Source organism: Babesia bigemina (assembly GCF_000981445.1).
Source record: "Babesia bigemina genome assembly Bbig001, chromosome : III".
NCBI lineage: Eukaryota > Apicomplexa > Aconoidasida > Piroplasmida > Babesiidae > Babesia > Babesia bigemina.
The window spans coordinates 2,589,607-2,609,433 of record NC_027218.1 but is presented as its reverse complement, the minus strand read 5'-3'; the positions used below and the strand labels follow the sequence as shown (position 1 = coordinate 2,609,433).

Below are 19,827 nucleotides of genomic sequence, written 5' to 3'. Positions count from 1 at the left end.
ACGTCACAGTCCCGGTGACACTGAATAGAGGCGCACGCGATGATACCATGTCAACCACTCATAACATACGATATAAGTGACTTAATGTGGTCCTATTCAGTGGCCTACGTTGATGACCAATCACCCAGTTTTACAGCACTGGCCAGGCGAGATGCCGTAGGCATCTCTCACAGGTAACTCACAACTCAGCTTACCTGATTCAGTTGTCTCTTAATTGGGCTACATGTGCATAGTTGTGCCTGGAAGCAGTCACGCTTTTCTCTCACCACGGTGCCGTAAAGGTCGCAGTAACAACTAACCACTAGTGCTGTAGTGCGATCCATCACACGGCAAGTAATGACTAGATGAATGAGGTAATGATTATTAAAGAACAAGTTGACCAATGGGGTCCTCGTCGAAATAGTCGACGTCCTTGTAAAGTGAGAGCATCTTCCGGCCTTTCGTGAGTAAGGCCTTGACGTCGAGACGGTGAGACGCCTTGGTGCGGATAAGGTGTGATCGGATGTGGAGTATGTCCAGGCGGTATACCATCGTGTTGGCGAAGATGAGGAATGCGAGAGACCACAGTGCCACGAGTGTGAAGATGAATGGCTCCCGGATGCCGTAGAGGAAATTGTCCATGGCGGTCATGAGTGATGCGATAGGCCCACCGTTGACAATTTCCTTCAGCTTAGAAATGATATCAGAGCACGTGAGCTTCGGCTGCGATCCCACCTCCGGCGGCGTGAACCCGTGTAAGTAGAGGAGGGGCGGGGCAGTGGAACACAGGTGGAGGGACGGGCACTTGGCATAAGCATGCTTCTTGAGATCATAATGTAGTTTTTCGAGTGACTCCCGCAGTAAGTCCGGCAGGTACACCGTCCAGCTGAGGTAGGTGTGGGAGAAGGTCTGGGAGTACAGGGCATATGCCCGGTAGGTGATGGGCGAGCAATGCGGAAGGCAGTTGTCAGGGTCACTACCGCAGCCGACCAGTGTGGACAGGGTACGGGGATGGTCATTGTCGTGGCTGGAGTTGTGTTTGGATATGAGGGACTCGGAGCCTCGGATGCCACTGACAGCTTGGAGGTCCGAGTTCTTGAGATGGTCCCAGTCGGGGCAGTCGGGATGTGGAGTGGAGAGGGATGAGCCCAGTGGAGACAATGACTTTGACGCATAATTGTGCAACTCCATGCCAAAATGATGGAAGTACGACACAAGCTCCCCGGTGGTGCGCGGCGTCCGCCTGGTGAGGCAGTTTAGGTAGGAGGACAAGGTCAACAAGGGGTCATCGCCGGCGCAGCTGGGAGAGAGGATGCTGGAAATTGTGCCACCATTTTGTGACTTCTCAGGCAAATCCTCCATCCTGAATCCCATCATCACTCTGCTCTTGTGGCACAGGTTGCACGGGTCGAAGAGATGAGTCTCGAAGGTGGAGTTCCAGTCGTCGGTCAGGAACGCCTAAGGCGTAAGAACGTCTTGTGAGATTGCTGTCAGCGGTGCTCCGCATCCAACTGGTCCTCCATCGTAGGTGCGACGTCAAACGCGAAGAGCGCTCGCAACTCGACCACTTCGGAGCATAGCGATTCTCCTCTGCAGAGCAGAAGCACCTCCTTGTCTCGGTATTCGTTATGCTCTCCAACATCTGGTTTTACGGATGCGCAGCTGAAGCAACATCGCATTGAACACGGAGCCGCCATGCCTCCATACTCCGAACTCGGCCTGCTGGGGTTCATAAAATACAATAGCAATATAAACCGTTTCGATCAGTTGGTGAACAAGGTTAGTTCATTGTGCGGTCTGTGTATGTGGTGCCTCCTATGGGTATTTGAATTAAATGTTGTTCATGGTTCAAATATTTTATAGAAGTAAATCTGCATAAACGTCCCAGAAGTTAATATCATTTGCAGGCAGCTAAATTCATCTTATGAGAGCCAAAATCCTACAACGACTACGCAAGCACTACTGGCCCAAATAGCAAAAGGCCATTAAAGACACGTATCCAGTGAGAAATATCCGTATATATAAATGCAGTTCAAACATCCTCTTATAACTCGAAAGTGTCGCAACGATATTTTTGTAAACAGGAATTTTAAAGCCCATCTCGTATTCATTGGCCATATTCCTTGTTGCTCCCCTTAAGACTTGCTGGGGAAATTTCCTAGGCAGCAGAACAGCTAGCTGCTGCTGTGGTGTTGTGTGTACTTTCATATGGCGAACAACAAATTGTTTTAGTTTATGCCGTTAGAATATATTCTTGGGGCATATTTTGGCTAATAACTTATCTATGCGTTCCACTTGCCATCCAACTTATGATAAAAAATCATAAACTCGAAATTTTTCATCATGAAGTATCCCTTGGCTTTCTGCGCGATCATTCTACAGACTATCGCATATAGTCGTGCAGCAATATGTGATTTCAATGATCCGGACAGAACACTGACATACTATCCTCTCATCACCTGCTCGACGGATTTCAATCAGTTTCCTTATAGTCCTATTATATGTCCACGAGAAGTGAATGGTATAGAATATGTTTGGCACCCTCAACCTACGCCGGATGAGCATGCTCACCTCACCACTTACGTAAGTCGCAATGGTGCACTGCGCTCTGTTCCGCTTTACGAAGTAGTGCGCTCTGAAGCCGAGAATGAACTCTTCAGGATAGAATCGTACCCGTCGCAAACGGAATTGCACTTTGACGTGTTAGCTCGACAACTGTTTGTTGTCACCGATGATCGGCTGGTATTCATCTGTGGTCCACGAGACCTAGTTATGAGTGATACGCTTAAAGAAGAGCTTGACCTCCTCAATGTGATTCGCCCCAAAAAAACATTTGCGTGGAATCACGGCGGCACGTTGACAGGTGAAATAAGAAAGCTGGGATACGGATTGGGAGTGGTGTACATGTACAGAGGCCTCTCATATCTCCCGCTTCAAGGCTGTGGGAGTCGCCCCTCACTGCTTTTTGCACCGGACAACGTGGTTAGTGAGGATACCTCCACTGGCACCCGTTCATGTGTGGCGGATTATATGTCAAATGCGCGTATTGGATTTGTTTGCGAGGGTCGACTTGAACCTAGTGATTGTTTTAGGTCTCTCTTGGATGAAAATGACAAATCTATAATTGATCCTCTACCATATTCTTATCGACACTTTAATACCTATAAGCCATGGGTTTTAGTGCAGTATTTCGATGGCTTGGCGTTACCCGCATTCAAAGGCGAATGCAGGTGCATAGATGCTGAGACAGGTCACGTGAAGGCAAGGATAGAGATCCGTTCGAAAAAAGAACACGTATGCGACATAACCAGCAAGGTTTTCCGCAACCATACGGCAGCAATTCGTGGTCCGTGGTGTTCTGTGCTACTTCATCCCGGCAGCATACTGACCATACGGTTCCCAATTGAACATGTAGAGGATTCTAAAGCTGTTACGGTTTTGCGGAATCCACCGAGGTATTTGTTCAAAACTGAATTCCGACCACAGAACTTGGATTTTCTGCAACAAAATATAAACACCTATCAGGCTTCTATTTACGATGTGGTATTGTATAATAGAGCCCTAGCTGGTGATGCTCTTGAACTAGATATTTCACAGATACCCCAGGGAGTAGTAACGCTAAAGTACCACGCAGACAAACCACTCACCTTAAGAAGAGGGGTGAACTCATTTTTGTTTCATTGGTTATTGAGACCGACAGACAAATATAACTTAGGTCCGATACGCGCGATCATCAATGTCTCTTTCGCCTTTACCCATGAGTACTGTATCGTTGGTTGCGACCGGGAGGTGCCTAGTTTGTTTGATCCGGTTATCAGCTTCAAACATTGCTCAGCGAAATATATGGGAAACGGTATTGGGGAAACGTACCAATGCATTCAACGTTCGCGACTTGGCGTTTGGGATGCTGGGATCCGCTGTAGGCCCGACGAAGAGCTTTTGCCAAGTAATTGCGCATCCGAATTATACGATCTCCATTCCAATGAAATTGCGCTATTACCCGATTCTGTGCGAAGTTCAGGGCCGTTCACTATTCGAGGATTCCAGGTTTTCGCGCTTGATTTAGACGATGGAGCCGTAACCTATGCCTGCATATGTGTCGACCAACGTGGGTTCGAAAAAAGCAGGCTTACTTTGGAATCATACTATGATGATTATCGTTATTATAGAGTACGCCATAAGGACGGACGCAACGTGGTGCTTCCTTATATGTTGCTACCTTGGCAAGAGGTTGGATTATCAAGTGAGGGATCCACCTCACGAGATCGACTTATGCTATACGACGTAACATCGAGTTCCATTCCAGTATATGCAGGGGCATATTTGGTCTTGTATTGTGCTGGTACTGATGACATAATCATAGACGAAGAGGACGTAGGGAATGATAATGATGTACAAACGTCTTGGTTTCCAAAGCAATCTACGCTTTTTCATTACACCATCAAGAATACGCCTTACGGAGACGAGCTCGTTAGAGTGCCACATAGCTTTTCCATTGCTAGCAATCCGGGGGACTTGAACGTCGCATCGGTGCCTACAGCTGCGGGCGTCAATGAATTGAAGATTAAATTGAGTAGAGGCGCTGTATTGGTATCAAAAGATGTCATGAAAAGACAATACGTGCCCATGACGTTCGTATGCGGTAAGAAACCCGAACAATCTGACGTTACTGAAATTGCTGGTAGTGCGATCAGTTCAGACCGTTCGCTGCAACCCATTAACAATATAATGGGACTGTCGACAGGATACACGTGGAATGTTGTTCAAGTGCTAGTGGAGACCACCGACCCATACATGCAAGGCTGCGGCGTTACATACGAGTCTGCTGGATTGTTCAAGCCTGAGACACCCACAATCTACGCTGAGAACGGACAAGAAATCGGTTGCAATATAGACCTCCACGCTGCTAAGGAAGCGGCATTCTACTGCCCAGCACCCTACGTCCTGGATCCACCGGATTGCTTCAACCAAGTTTACGTGGACGGAGACGTGACCAACCTAAACAACATCAGCAATTCGTTAGTAGCGTCACAGTCCAACCACTTCGTTATTTTGCGGTTCGACGGTTCGCAAATGGGACCAGGAGAAACGCTGCGCGAAATGCCGCCCTTGGAGTGCCGCTGCGTGACCGTTAAGGGTATCGTCCTGTCTACCATACAGATTGAGAACTATTACTCCAAGGAATGAGTAGCTAGGATTTGGTAACCCATTTGGCAATGGCACACTTTAATTGTCAGTACATGTTGGTCGTTATGTTGGTTTGTGTCTCCAGAGACAGCATTAGCTTATGGCAGGATGTGGTAAATTCTGTGCTGCTTTTGCCGCTTTGTCCGCTGTTGTCTATGTCGTGTATAAGTAGTGCAGACGCTGATAAGGGCTGATATGAGGGCGAAACGTTATCACATATTTCCAAGTTATCACTCTTCCTTTCTCACTACATAATTGAGTGATGTGGGATATAGCAGTCAGCATATTTGCCCACAATTTGTAAGGTCGGCAATGCCGTTAGCACATAACAATGAGCACTTGGTGAATTCCAGCGATGAGTTTCAGTAGTCCACTATTGTTTAGCAATTACCGGCAGTCACTGTCAAGCCACGTCAGTCAACTGGCGGAATATCCTAAAAAAGTATCGTTACCCGATCATTGTATATACAATGCGCATAATGAAATCATATGTAATGTCGCAGTGAGGCATTACAACAACGGCAAAGCGTTGAATCCTCGGCACCATCGGACTAAGCCACTAGTTCACGGACAGATGGCATGGTAGGAAGATATCAGACAATGCTTCATAGTGAGAAGCTCAGAATCAGATGAATATGACCAAGATTTGGAAAATGCATTGAGTGGCGAAAGCAGGTGAAACACTCTTTGCAACCCTCAGCTCAATAAGGAGTACGACAGCAGTAGGGTAGAGATGTGAGGAGTTTTCAGCACGCAAATTGCTGTGTTAACATCAGGACGGTATTGAATACTAGGCTGCCGCCTGTGAATGGCGTGATTAATGATTGAGCTAGCTCGTCAGCTGAAGTTGGCAGTGTTATCTGTATTATCGTGCAATGCTGATGGAAGGTGACTGAGGGGGAACGGCGGGCGAGGTTGTCGCTGTGGCAATACTACGCACAGATGTTAAATCGAAAAGCGAGAGCTCCGTGCGCAGATTGATGCAGCGATTTATAATCTGCACCTCGTTAGGCCATGGCAAAGTGGGGTGATGTTCGCAATCTCTGGTGGTCATTGGGGAGATGCTAAAATGAGGCACTGGCGTCTATCCGGGCGACAGCGGCACGATGCATGGTGGGTGCCCTGATGTCCGCAAAACGCCGATGTGAGACGCTGCAGAGGCGTGACAATGCGGGGTGAGGATATGCATCATATCTTCCACCCGGAACCCTCATGGAGTGCTCCGTGCTCTACCCTGCGATCCACCCCCCGCCAGTCAGCCTAAGGTGTTGCCAAATATATGAGCTTATCGTCATACCTCCTCCTCAGGTAGGTGGAAGGGGTGCGAGTTTCGTCCTTCGTCTGTTGAGGGGGAATGCAGGCGTGTTGTTGGTATCGTGACTCACGCCGTTGTCGCTGGCAGTTCACTGTGTAGCGTTTGCACGTAGCGCACTTGATTGTTCGTCTAGTATTCCTAGGCGGATTCACTTTAAAAAAATCATTATTTTAATATTTTCAAACGTGATCAATTACATTGTATCTGCACGATGGGTATGTAAGTAGCATGATAGGTGACCTTTGATTCGCTTTGTAAAGCTCTCGGGCCTACAATCTGTAAGCTGATATCACGTTGCGTTGGAAGCGTGGTTTGATACCGTGTTGTATTTGTATTAGTGTATTGCATAATGGCCTCTGCTGTTGGAATCAAACTTACCAGCCTTAAGGAATGTTTGATTTTCCTGAACTGGTTGTATGAGAGGGAGGGGAAGCGTAAACTTGACCAGGTAGCCAACAAACTTCATGAGCGTCTTAAACCATATTATAAGGATCTAGACTACCGTAAAATTAAGTCCTCATTGTCTACTTTTATGACCACCACGGATCACTTTTACAAAAGATTAGTAAAAGCGCACGTTCCTACGCAGTTACATAGCAACAATAACTCAATGCCCCGTGACCCCAATGTTGATCAAGTAGTTGACGCTCTCCTCGAGTGTATTCCCAAATTCCTTGCCGCGATGTACTATCTTTGGTACGATGTTAATGCGACTTTCGATAATCTTGGTGGCGGAGGGTGGAAGAATGATTATCCTGGGTATGAGAAGCATTGGTATACGGGTCACTATGGTGGCGACTTGCAAAAATATCTCAGATCTACAAACCCCAATGATTACGGCGGGACTATACCCGGAGGCTTCGGTGAAAACGAAGTGAAATACGCTGAATATTACACCGGCTACTACCAGGGTTTGCATATGGCTTTGGATCTTAAATCCCTTTTGGACAAAAATTCTAGTAAGTACAATCTTTTCCGTGATATCTTCGCAACATCAGTTGTTCCTGCTTCCGGAAACCATAAGGCGAACACTGCTAATGTACTTGCATTGGTGAAAGCGTTTTGTCAGGTTGTTGAAAATGACTCTGATGGTTCTAAATTAATAAAAGTTGTGCAAAAACCAGAGACATGCATCAATTGGCCCGAATTAAAAAAACATTGCACCGCGCTTAGAGGAAAAATTGACAAATTGTTCACCAGGCGCTTCTTTGATCACACCGGTCAGTCCATAAACCCTAAGCACATTAATGCGGAAAAGTTTGCAGAAACAACAGCGAATTGGTTGAGAGAAAATCTCGGGACGGTGCGAAGCAAATTGGAGCGCATTAACACGAAAGACGCCGCCGTCAACGCACCAAATAGCCGCAATCTCGGAGCATATTTCACCAACAATCTTTTCCCCTACGGCTTCGTGTTTGAAGCCAACCACCACCTATGGAATGGTAATAATTCAAAAGCTCTGCTGCAAAGGTGGCGTGAAGTGATAGAGATGCTTAGTAAAGACGATGAGGCAAGCGGTGGACTAAAAAAGCTAATTAAACTTTTGAATGGAGACGATTGTCCTGCGGTCACGAAGACGAAGGCAACGAAACCTAATGTAGTAACTCCATCTGTTGAGGGAGGCGTAAAGTCTGCGCCGAAAAGTGCTGCCAAAACTCCACAGACCGCCAGGCCTGTGGTCACCAAAGCCGAGGCGGCGAAGCCGGTTGCCACTAAAACTGAAGCTGCGAAACCTGTGGCCACCAAGACTGAAGCGACCAAGCCGGTGGTAAACCAAGAGGGAACGTCTCGGAATCAAAATAGTGGTCGAAGCGACGGGAAGCCTACAACTTCATCAGTTGAAACATCTTCTTCATCTCTGTCTTCAGGCAGTGCAGGAGCGTCAGGGCCGACAGGAACTCAAGGTGGGAAAGGCCAGAAAGGGCCCGGTAGTACCACGTCTACAACATCTACACCTAAAAGTACTGTTACATCTCAAAAGACTTCATCTCAACAATCATCGTCTCCCCCTCAAGCCTCTCTCCCCAGTGCTCCTGCGGCCCCTGGCTCCCCTAGTAAGCCAGGTGTTACGAGTAAGGGTTCAGATGGCGGTGGTGGTCCGGGTCAAAAGTCTGGTGGATCTTCACAGCCTGGACAACATCAGTTGCCAAGTGTTTCACCCCCACGCTCTCCGTCATCTAATGCCTCTTCTCCGGGTCAGGGTCAGGGCAAGAGTGGGCCGGCGGATTCATCTGGGTTTGGTACACAAGGTGGACAGGATCAGGGTTCACAGGGCGGTGATCATAAAGGTCAACAGCCTGATTCCGCTTCATCATCTGTCCAATCTCAGGCTCCTGGTGTTCAACGTTCAGGTGCTGCGTCATCTGGTGCCTCTGTTCCGGGTCAGGGGTCTTCTACTGACGCTGATCCAAAAGGTGGTAAGGGTAAGGGTTCACCGGGCGGTACTCTTACAACTCAACAGACTGTTGTCACTTCACCTCCTGGACAACGTCAGGCTCCAAGTGGCACGAGCCAAGTCACTCAGTCAACTGGTGCCTCTGGTACCGGTGGTGGTCAGGGGTCTGCTTCTGTGCCTGGTAAACCAGGTGCTAAGGGGCAGGGTGCAAATGGCGGTGGTAATGCAGGTACGCAGCCTGGTATCTCTGCACCTCCTGGACAACCTCCGACTACAGCTGTTCAATCCCCTGCTTCACCTCAGTCTCCAGGTGTTCACCCTCCAACACCTCCGTCATCCAGTGCCCCTGCTCCCGGTGGTAGTCAGGGAACGAGTGACCAGGCGACCACTTCTGGCACCACTCAACAGAATGATCAAAGTACATCGCATACTTCTACAGCCGCTACTACTACGACTTCCGCTGGTTCGGGTGGCGGTGGAGGTGGTCAGGGACAAACGTTTGCTGCAACTGATGCACAAACTGTTATAAATTCACCAAGAAGTCCTCAAATACATTCGTTTCCTCCTCCAGAGATTGATGTGATATACGGACCGCAAAAAATATCTGAAAACTTGGAGGAGGCATATCGTAAGGTTTTACAGAAAAACATGAAATCTGTTCCGCCAAATCTATCGATTGAGATCACTAAGCCTCCGACGAGTGACACAGATAACTCTAAAGACGCACCGTTGGTCGTTCTTCATGATCCAACTGAGTTCGGTCTTGGTGGTGCAGTCGCCTCTGATGAAGATGAACCAGTTGTGCTCGGTGTTGGAGGGGAACCAATAACAAGTGACTCTGATGTGTTTAAACAGCAACATATTGCAGAGATCCAGGATGTCCACCAGAAATTATACGAAAAGCAAAAAGCTGAGGATCTAGAACTTAAAAAGGCGTTAGAAGCCGGAGCAAAGCGGCAACATCAGGATACATTATGGAGCGAAAACATGGACGATGTATTGCGAAAAGAAGAGGAAACGGAAGAAATGCGTAAAAATCTCCAGGATGATACCCTTGGAGAAGTTGTAAAAATTCCTTTCAATACTAAGATATGTGCTCCTGAGAACATTATACAACGTGCAGTTCACGGTTTTAATACATACCCTCCACCTATCATCGATATTAGAGCTGTTGACTCGAAGAACATCTACAGTATCCCGGATGGGTCTAACAAGTTGGTTAATGTCCCAGATCCAAAACAGTTGCCCACATTAGACATTATTAGAGCCTATATTCCACGGTCCTATGACATCAACCCCCCCAACATTAGTCAGGATGAATATAATTCAGCTGCGTCTCCAGTGTTATTTGATATCACCAAGCCGACAAGACCCACAGATGAAGACGATGATGACAAAAGTTTCCAGCACATGGATGACGTAAAATCCGTGCTAATTGGCGTGAATCCAGCCTACGAAGTTATTGATGATGGTTTGGAGATCTCAAAAGTAACGCACACTGATGCAGAAGAAACTGTTGATTTATTTATCGAAACACTTAATACCGCGCCTTCTCAGCCTCTTCATGATTATGACCCTGAAAACATTCCCATGATTAAAGTACAGGCCGACCACACACGTGACGGCCTGGATGATTTTTCTATGGGAGATGCAGACCGCTCAGACATTAATATTCCAATGGCCGTATTCCCCGACCAATCTCCGGATGATTTAAATACACAAACCTGCCAAAACCCTTGGTATGTTACCCCTTCCTCCACTTCTCCCACCTCACCACCTGCCTCCCGTCCCCCAGAGTCCGACCATCTGCCTCCGCCCAGAACCGTCCGAGAGATGCTCTACTGGTTTGTCGGCTTGAATACATATGGATATATTGGCATCATTAGAGAACATGTTTACAGTTTTTTGAAGCGTTTTAAAAATGATGCCATCGACGTCACCCTTGAACCTTACACTCTGGACGCTTCCCATGTCGCCGATAAACTGACAGAGGCATGTCTCTACGCAGCACACGTACTTTTCAGGATTCGATATAAAGGCTCTTCTGACGCTTATGAAACATTTTTTAAAGATCAAGATAAATATGCTTATTACTATTCCCCCGACCCAGCCTGCCTCCTCTGCCAGCTGCGTGACTACGCCTACGCCTGCCACCACCAGTTGGAGTTCCTGAAGTCGCAGTGTGAGAGGGACAAACTAAGTGGTGGTTGGCAGAATTGTAACTATGGCAGTGATCCCAAGAAGCCATCTCCCCTCCAGGCCTTTCTTACCGACGCCTACGACTCCACCTTCAAGACGCACCTCTTCGACCCGTGCAACCTGTGCCTCAAGAGCAGGGTCAGGATGGGATTTCAGAGAGGGGATTTGCCTAAGACATCGCAACAGGGCAGTGTCATTTCCTCCATCATCACTCCCAGCTGCGGCGGTGAGGACCCCTTGCTGACGCTGTCCTCCTACCTCATCTGCCTCACCAGGCGGACGCCACGCACCACCGGGGAGCTCGTATCGTACTTCCACAATTTCGGGAATGAGATGCATGATGCGTTTTCAAAGTCATTGCTTCCACTGGGCTCATCCCTCTCCACTCCACATCTCGACTGCCCTGACTGGGATCATATTGATCGCATCGGCCTCCAAGCTGTCCGTGGCATCCGGGGTACAGAGTCTCTCAACTCCATCTCCAATCACAACCACGACAAAGACCATCCCCGTACCCTGTCCACACTGGTCGGCTGCGGCAGTGACCCTGACAACTGCCATCCACACTGCTCACCCATCACGTACCGGGCGTACGCCCTGTACTCCCAGCGCTTCGCCCACACCTACCTCAGCTGGACGGTGTACTTACCAGACAGACTGCGGGAGTCACTTCAAAAACTGCACTATGCTCTCAAGAAGCATGTTAGTATCAAGTGTTCATACCTCCACTTATGCCCCGATGCCCTGCCCCTCCTCTACCTACACGGGTTCACGCCGCCGGAGGTGGGATCGCAGCAACAACTCAAGTGCTCAGATGTCATCGAAAAGTTGCAGGAAATTGTCAACGGTGGGCCTATCGCATCACTCATGACTGCCATGGACAATTTCCTCTACGGTATCCGGGAGCCATTCATCTTCACCCTCGTGGCACTCTGGTCTCTCGCATTACTCATCTGTGCCAACACAATGCTATACCGCCTGGACGTGCTTCACATCCGATCACACCTTATCCGCTCCAAGGCTTCTCACCGCATGGATGTCAAGGCCTTACTCACGAAAGGCCGGAAGATGCTCTCACTCTACAAAGACGTCGACTACTTCGACGAGGACCCTATTGTCCAACTTGGTTTCTAATAGTAGTTATCGCATTAATGTAGTCATTAATTGCAATGTGATAGATCGCACTACAGCACTAGTAGTTAGTTGTGTCACCACAGCACCTACAGCACCATGGTGTGAAAAAACGTTACTACTTCCAGGCATAACCAGAACCATGTAGCCTACTTAAGAGATGACTGAATCCGGTAAGCCGAGTTGTGAGTTACCTGTGAGAGATGTCTACGGCATCTCACCTGGCCAGTGCTGTAAAACTGGGTGATTGGTCGTCAACGTAGGCGACTGAATACGACAACATTAGGTGACTTCTATCGTATGGTATAAGTGGTTGACGTGGTATTATCGCGTGCGTCTCTATTCAGTGTCACGGGGATTGTGACGTGATGGCCAGTGGATGGCGTAGTTAGGTGGCATTGATGGTAACGGCGTAAATGATAAACGGATTTACCAAGGAATGTGCCTCACTTATTCAATCATAAAGACACAAATGTGATGAGATTCATAAGCGACGGTGGCACCGTTGTACGGTCTGTGATGGATAGAGTCGACTGCGCAACTGCTACCGGTTGACCTGCATGCCACGGCCATGATGGTATCAACATGCTTTATCTTGGTTGTACTTCAGTTGTGATAGCTGCATAGTTGTGATGTGACTGACCCTGCTTTAGACGGCGGTCGCCTTTCTGCTACCGTGGCGCCGATAGTAGATGGCCAGTGTCCTTGCTGCATTGCGTGTTAATGAGAGGTTGGTGAGTGGCTTGCTCAGTTGCGTGTTCCTGTAGTAGTTAGGTGAGTGCTTGCTTGAGTGATTGATATGTCTGCAGGCTGAGGGGACTGGGAGCGGCAGTGGTAGTGTTGCAGTTGGTGAGTGCTTGCATAGGTGATTGATATGCTTGCAGGCTGAGGAGACTGGGAGCGGCAGTGGTACGTGTTGCAGTTGGTGAGTGCGTTGGTTAAGTGATTGATATGTTTGCAGGTTGAGGGGACTGGGCGCGGCAGTGGCACGTGTTGCAGTTGGTGGGTGCTGCTTGAGTGATTGATGTTTGCAGGTTGAGGGGAGTGGGACTGGGAGGGGAAGATGACGAAGTGTAGCTGTGGCAAACAATGTGCAGGAAATAATTGTAGATGTTGCTACATATGCTGTGGAAAATGTACAAGGTGTTCTGTATGTAACGCTACCTACTGGCAGCGCAGCAGTGGAATGCAAAGTTGCCATCCTTCGGAATGTGATGGTTGTAATACCAAGACATGTATGTGTTATTGTTGTGATAAGAAACGCCCTCCCCTCTATTATCATAGAGCTACCGGTCGATGGTCTACGTCCCTTACCCCCGATTCCGACTATTCTTCTAGTCTACAGCGTGTCTCCTCTTCTACTACCGTAACACGTTCCACCGGCGGACCCGGTACTGCTCACACCACGAATCCCTCCAAGTCTTCAAATCTCACAGTTGCCATCATCATCGCCGCCGTCGTCCTCATCATCATAGTCATCTGCGTCATGAGCTACTTCCGCATCAGGCCGTTCCACAGGGTGCGGTATCTACTGCGCAGCTAGTCACAAAAACCTGACTGGCCACTGACATCTAATGTTGTAGACAGTAATCATCGCGTTGATGATCAATTACATGAGCAGTGAAGTAACTACTTCCCCCTCCGCCATCGCCGCCGTCATCGTTGCCATCATCGTCGCCATCATCCTGCTCGACCTGTGCATCTTCCGCTTCCCGGTGGGCCGCAACATCCGCGATTTCCTCGTACGCAAGATACCGTTCTGCATCGCGTTCTACAGCTGATCTCAGCAATTTGTTAGCGCAGAAATTGTTAATCCAAATTCCACCGATCACCTAACTGGCAACTGGCATTGAATGTCTAGACAGTAATGATCGCGTTGATGAGCAATCACATGAGCAGTGCAGTGAACGTAACACCCGTCCCCCCAAGCCATCGCCGCCGTCGCCCTCATCATCGCCATCATTTTCATATTGATTGATGGCTTGTGGCTTATGCATCGTAAACACGCAGACGATGGTGCTTGCAATAAGGAGTTTGAGAACGGATGCAAAACCTGCGCCTCACGCACCGCCTATCCCTCTACTCTAGTATAGCGTCTCCTAACCGGCAAGATGTTAGGGAACGGAGATTTGCTGGGATGGCGTAGTGCTGATTAATATGTTGGTGTTGGTGATCTCATCTCAAGAAAAAAGTGGAACTTATCGGGTGGTAATCCAGACCGTCACCTGACGGGTGATGCACCATGTGACGTGCTGGACCATCTTTAAGGTTAGCAAGTGACATGTGAGTGAGAGGTGCTGTATAGTGGCGTGCTAAGTGGCTGCATTGTACTGATAAGAAACAACAAACTAGGAATTCAGGGGAGCTGGTCACATCGGAATAACCAGGGTTGAACAAAGCAGATGTCCGGCAGACTTGGCGCTTCTCGTAGACACTGTATCGTTAGTTGCAGCGTCGTTACATCACAATCGGAATGTCTTACTGATGCATGCGGGAGGGTATGTTCATAACATGTCAGCGTTGGGATATCCGGATTTATGTTTGCCCCAGCAAATGGCGGATGGCAAGATAGGGGTGGGGGTATGGGCATTCTGTATCTTCAGTTGGTCAAGAGCTTTAAAGAATTGAGGTAAGTTGTTAACAACTGTGGATGGTTGACTGTAATGTAAGTTAGAGAAATATGGATGATAACGCGAAAGCCGCTGTTGGCTCCGTTATTGGTGGCCTTGCTTTAGGCATCTCCGTCTTTCTCTTGGTCCTTTACATCATGGGTAAAATATACAACGTAAGCCTCGGAGAAATATTCGGCCAAATACGTGACGGGTTCCGTGATTCCAAGCCTAAACTCCAATAATCTCTTCTAGCGGCACGCAGTGCAAATAGAATTCTGTAGTAATGCCACTTGCCATGTCAATATAATAGTGTCCAACTGTATGTATGTTTCTGCGTCGCATGGCGAAAAACATGCCACAACGTTCTTTAATACGCATCCAGCGCCACTATGTCTGCGCTCCAAAACCCACCCACGACAACATCCTGTAAACAGAGCTTCCTTAGCCTGTGTAAGCATACGTCAATACGTTTCATATCATCGAATACGAATGCCCTACAATTAACAAAATGGGCACATCCGCCACTATATATGGTATGAAAACGTAATTGAGAATGCCCTGGGTGTATTCTGTATACAGCTTTTCCGTCCAGTTAGTAGCCACGTGAGTTCAGTTGCAACCGTCTTTTCACCTTGAACATTTGTTTTAAAATGACGTCGGTTGCATGTTTGTGTCCTGCACAGTCACGGTTTGTGCTTCTGTCTACAGGCTGAAAATCCCGCTTGCCAGGTATAGTGAGGATGCGTTGAAATCCAGTTCGGGCACTTACGTTCCTTCCAAAGCACATTAGACGTCTGTTTTACGTTATATATATTTTATAACCATTTGTTTTGGGTCATACTTGGGCTCTGACGTTTTTTCCATCGTGCCCTCCTTACCAAATTTAACTGCGTATCTTCCATCCGCGTGCGTATATAGGTGGTATGAAGTTTTAAGGCAGAATATCTGTAAATATGATAGTCATTAACGGCGTTTAATGCTAAGACAATAACTCGTCAGTCCATCCCCCACAGTGCACCCAGTCCACCACCCTCATCGTGTACCCTCGCATATATGGGAGCACCTCCTCCTTTGTTTCGTGGCTGATACCACATTTACATAGTGTTTTGCATAAGCCTATTCCACATATAATAGCAATAGAATCTTATTTAACATTTGTAAAATGATAGATTAAATAGGTTGCCGGCACCGAAAGGGGTTCCCGGGCGGTCCCCCACCCCAGTACTAACCCGGCCTAGCGCCGCTTGACTTCGGAGTTCGGATGGGATCCGGTATTTTCGACGCAGTATGGCCGGCAACGCTTAGGGACACAAAAGTCAATACATTATTTTTTAGTCTAACCGTTTTGACAACAGGGGTGCTATAAACACATGCATTAGGTCAATCATATCGGCACTTTGCATGGCCGTTGCACCAAATTAAGCAAGATTATATGCATATCGTGCATTAACTAGAGGCCTGAAAAGGAAAAACCTAACACGGGAGAGGTATGCCGAACTGCAGAACGCTTTGACGAATCTCGAAGAGCAATTCAAAGGCATTGAACAGGTAGCATCGGACATCTTGAAATACGATAATGCATCGTCTTACAGAGATAGAACAAGAAGGAAAAAAGCTATTTCGGAAATATACAGTTCAAACACCAACATCGACTGACTCTCAAGATCACGGTCATCGGAGGATAAGGCGGGGAGCCCCAGAAGCATCGAAACCATATTCAGTGAGCGCTTCAGCATGGGTAGATATTGAGAAAGCGGCAGGTGTGCCAGTTACCGAAGCAGGAATTGAAACGACGCTAAAATGGGTCAACGATCGCTTATTATCCATACGGTTATATAGAGTTCATGCAGCAGTCAGGAAAACGGGTGCCATGTTACGTACCTTTACAACAGCGATACGAAATATAATCCCAGAGGATATGTAATATAACTACGACAGGCATTGTGAAGAGTATATACGGGTTTAAGGTACATCGGATATTTAAAAGCACTACAACGTCCTCAGCGACAGGCTGGGACCAATAAATCACACATCTCACCAACATATCGAATTATGAAGTAAGCAACGTGAGCTGGAACAAGCATTTGAAGAGTACGCAATGATCCTAAACAGACTTTAACTGGGGAGTTGGAACGAGTATCGCCGAACCTAGTGTTCAGGTTGGAGCTATTTGAAGACCGTCATAACTATAACATTAGTCAGTTACAGCACGTCAGACTACCAACAGAGCCCAACGAGCCGCAGTAGGTCACGGATGACAGAGAACCCTCTGGTGAATTATGCGGAACAAGAGATGACCGATAAATTGCCAATTTACGCGATACAAAGCAACGATATGGCTCTCCAGTGCCTGTAAAATCGGTAACCACGGTTATTCGAACCGTTGTCGCACTTGGCATAATGGTCGTTTTCTGAGTTAAGGTAATCTCTGATAAGCAGTGTGTAATTATCTGCACGGACCTCATAGCTCGTGTCTTATTAGACAATACGTGATGTGAGGGCATGTGTCCAGTTACCGGTGTTTGCCACCACAAAAAGCCTCTTAACCTTTGAGAGTTATAGGGTGTTATAAGGGGGTGTGGAGGGAGGGAGTAAAAGGTTGCAGATGCATGGAACCGGTAAAGTATACCCCAACACGCGTTTATAGAGCTGGAAGTAGGACCGCTTGACGATAAAAGCTACTACATTTACGCCAGATGCTGTAATTTAGGTAACGCATGCTCCACGTGAATGTACCCTAGCCTTTCTGACGGGATGGCGGAGGAAATCAATACCTACGGCAATACATCCACCGACAAGATGATTTGTAGATGCATCAGAATGCCCCGGCTCTTTGGCAACGGCAGCACGCAGTTCATAAAATAGCCTGCGTAACTGACCAGGATACTTATGCCAGATCAAGAAGATGAATACTGCAGTTGCAAGGAAAATACCGCCAACTTCTTTTGTGTATGTATCTGATAACTGCGGGTTACAGGCATCTCAAACCGGGGTCCACCACGCAGCAGCGCCGTGCGCGGCACGACCAGCAAATGGTACATAAGACCAAGACCTGAAGAACACAACATAAATCACCATAATGGCCGCATAAACGTGGCGTGATAGCATAGCGGAAGCGCAGGAACGTGACTATAGCAAAAATGTTGCGTCGTTATGTACACATGCATCAGCGGTTATATGCTTCGTGGTAGAGGCACCCATTAGCTCTGCAACCAGTACGCTGCGAAGCCAAGACAATGCGGTGGAGATCTCTCGTCGACATAAAAATACACAAAGCAGTGTAGGTTGTCATTCATAAATTGCGTGACTCCATGAATCTGAGTCGTGTATGCGGGCAGTGGAGCGTGACGTACAAACAACAGCCCGCCAGACCACAGCACGAAACCGATTACAGGGACATTGAGAACTGTTTCGTCCTTATTCTACGGTAACAATGTAATTGACGAAGTTGGAATAATTTGCATGAGTGGACCACATGTCATTCATTTAGGTCTTGCGGGGGTTTGCCTGATGACAACTCACTCGAAATACGGAAGATAAATCTGGTTTCGCCAATCTACTTGTACAGTTCTCCTGCCCAATGTCCATCAATAGAAAGCCCAGAACCCAGCGAGGTCGTATATTGTGGTCAACACTTCAGTACTTACGCCTTCTAATGCGTTGAGCAACTCTGCACCAAGAATTTCACTGCGCCTTTGCGGTAGCTCATAACCAACGGCAGTCAATATTTTTTCTGAATTTCCTTTGGCCTTAGGCCTCGCAACTCCGAAGATTCTACCGGGGACCGCATCAAACAAAGAACGTAGGCCTACGAACAGCACTGGTGCAATTCCCACGAGGACCACTGCGCAGGCTTCCGGGTCTTTTGAGCACGACGCATCCCATGTAGCCTCCGAACTGTAAGCAGATTTATACTTGTCGTGGTTTTTTACGCCATCCAATAACTTTCCACAACCATCCACGACTTCACCTATTTTCTTTCCAATATTTCCAGCGGTAAGACGCTGTCCCTTTATGGCATCTTTGTAATCGCTGTCAGTAATATATATCATGGATTTAACGACTCTGTTGGTGAATCTATTCAAAGGCCGATTGTATCTATCCATCAGCATTCTTACGAACCACTGGCCTTTAAGATCCTTGTGTTCCAGGAACTTTTTGGCGATGGGCTTAACTTTTTCGAGTGCCGGCAGCTCCGCCTTTCCGATAGGCTTGTCTGCGAGTACATCGTAAACTGCTTTACCCAGAGCCTTCAAGTTGTTCTCTCCATCAGTTCCCTTCACAGCCATCAACCAGTCGATAGCCTCCTTGAGGTTGTGAGGAGCCTCAGTCAACGAAGTGTATACCATTCTGTGTTGATGCGTTGAAATATACTATTGATATGTGTGTATGGATATGTGTCTATTTGCAATATGCTGTACAAACAGCTGTATTTATTGCGGGTAAGCACAACACTAGTGCTGTTGCCTTCCAATGTCTGCGTCTATAAATGAGATATGCAAAGCTGTCTATGCGAGAGCCGTACAGGCAATGGAGACGTTATGGCGACAATGTTGGCCCATCGCAGCCAGATCCACAAAGTGAAGGTGACATGCAGTATCCACAACGCATGTCTTGGCAGTATCCAATTTTCCTCCAAAATAAATCATACTTAACTTGGGAATTTTAGCAGTATTTGCAATTACACATCAATGTTAGCAAGGTTACGATGGTTTACAGGTTGTATATTAAAGTATACTAAATTCCGTGATTGTCGCATTCCACCACATACTCGCACCACCCAGAACTTAAAATCGTTCGGTTTCCAAATGTATAGTGCGCCATCTCAAAACGTTTATCACTAGAGACACAAAATACTATACAATGGCTCATCACCAACAACCATCGGCGTAGGCTGCTGGTCAAACGCAGTCCGCTTGCCGAACGTCACCGGTGCCATCTGCCTGGGCACAATTACGAATACACACGGGGATAGATTGTAGTGTTGTTACACTATCTGGTTTCAGGTT

At 47.5% G+C, this 19,827-nt stretch overlaps 8 protein-coding genes across 8 annotated transcripts; 4 read left to right on the top strand and 4 right to left on the bottom strand.

The window, feature by feature from the left end:
- Positions 1-363: 363 nt before the first annotated feature.
- On the bottom strand, positions 364-1,353 carry BBBOND_0310540 (hypothetical protein; the record flags this gene model as incomplete). Its single annotated transcript, XM_012913883.1, has 1 exon — positions 364-1,353. One exon carries the CDS (start codon positions 1,351-1,353, stop codon positions 364-366), a length of 990 nt encoding a protein of 329 aa, XP_012769337.1.
- A 116-nt stretch (positions 1,354-1,469) lies between these two features.
- BBBOND_0310530 (hypothetical protein) lies at positions 1,470-1,676 on the bottom strand (the record flags this gene model as incomplete). The annotated part of the gene is made up of 1 exon (XM_012913882.1): positions 1,470-1,676. The coding sequence occupies one exon, from the start codon at positions 1,674-1,676 to the stop codon at positions 1,470-1,472; it is 207 nt and encodes a 68-aa protein (XP_012769336.1).
- Positions 1,677-2,322: 646 nt separating this feature from the next.
- On the top strand, positions 2,323-5,166 carry BBBOND_0310520 (hypothetical protein; the record flags this gene model as incomplete). Its single annotated transcript, XM_012913881.1, has 1 exon — positions 2,323-5,166. The coding sequence occupies one exon, from the start codon at positions 2,323-2,325 to the stop codon at positions 5,164-5,166; it is 2,844 nt and encodes a 947-aa protein (XP_012769335.1).
- Positions 5,167-6,830: 1,664 nt separating this feature from the next.
- On the top strand, positions 6,831-12,209 carry BBBOND_0310510 (hypothetical protein; the record flags this gene model as incomplete). Its single annotated transcript, XM_012913880.1, has 1 exon — positions 6,831-12,209. The coding sequence occupies one exon, from the start codon at positions 6,831-6,833 to the stop codon at positions 12,207-12,209; it is 5,379 nt and encodes a 1,792-aa protein (XP_012769334.1).
- A 689-nt stretch (positions 12,210-12,898) lies between these two features.
- Positions 12,899-13,283, top strand: BBBOND_0310500 (hypothetical protein; the record flags this gene model as incomplete). The annotated part of the gene is given in 5 exon segments (XM_012913879.1): positions 12,899-12,940; positions 13,016-13,071; positions 13,091-13,115; positions 13,168-13,208; positions 13,241-13,283. 5 exon segments carry the CDS (start codon positions 12,899-12,901, stop codon positions 13,281-13,283), a joined length of 207 nt encoding a protein of 68 aa, XP_012769333.1.
- Positions 13,284-13,629: 346 nt separating this feature from the next.
- BBBOND_0310490 (hypothetical protein) lies at positions 13,630-14,203 on the bottom strand (the record flags this gene model as incomplete). The annotated part of the gene is made up of 3 exons (XM_012913878.1): positions 13,630-13,734; positions 13,820-14,038; positions 14,123-14,203. The coding sequence occupies 3 exons, from the start codon at positions 14,201-14,203 to the stop codon at positions 13,630-13,632; spliced, it is 405 nt and encodes a 134-aa protein (XP_012769332.1).
- Positions 14,204-14,788: 585 nt separating this feature from the next.
- Positions 14,789-15,060, top strand: BBBOND_0310480 (hypothetical protein; the record flags this gene model as incomplete). The annotated part of the gene is made up of 2 exons (XM_012913877.1): positions 14,789-14,835; positions 14,883-15,060. The coding sequence occupies 2 exons, from the start codon at positions 14,789-14,791 to the stop codon at positions 15,058-15,060; spliced, it is 225 nt and encodes a 74-aa protein (XP_012769331.1).
- Positions 15,061-18,405: 3,345 nt separating this feature from the next.
- BBBOND_0310470 (hypothetical protein) lies at positions 18,406-19,167 on the bottom strand (the record flags this gene model as incomplete). Its single annotated transcript, XM_012913876.1, has 1 exon — positions 18,406-19,167. The coding sequence occupies one exon, from the start codon at positions 19,165-19,167 to the stop codon at positions 18,406-18,408; it is 762 nt and encodes a 253-aa protein (XP_012769330.1).
- Between the last annotated feature and the right edge of the window lie 660 nt (positions 19,168-19,827).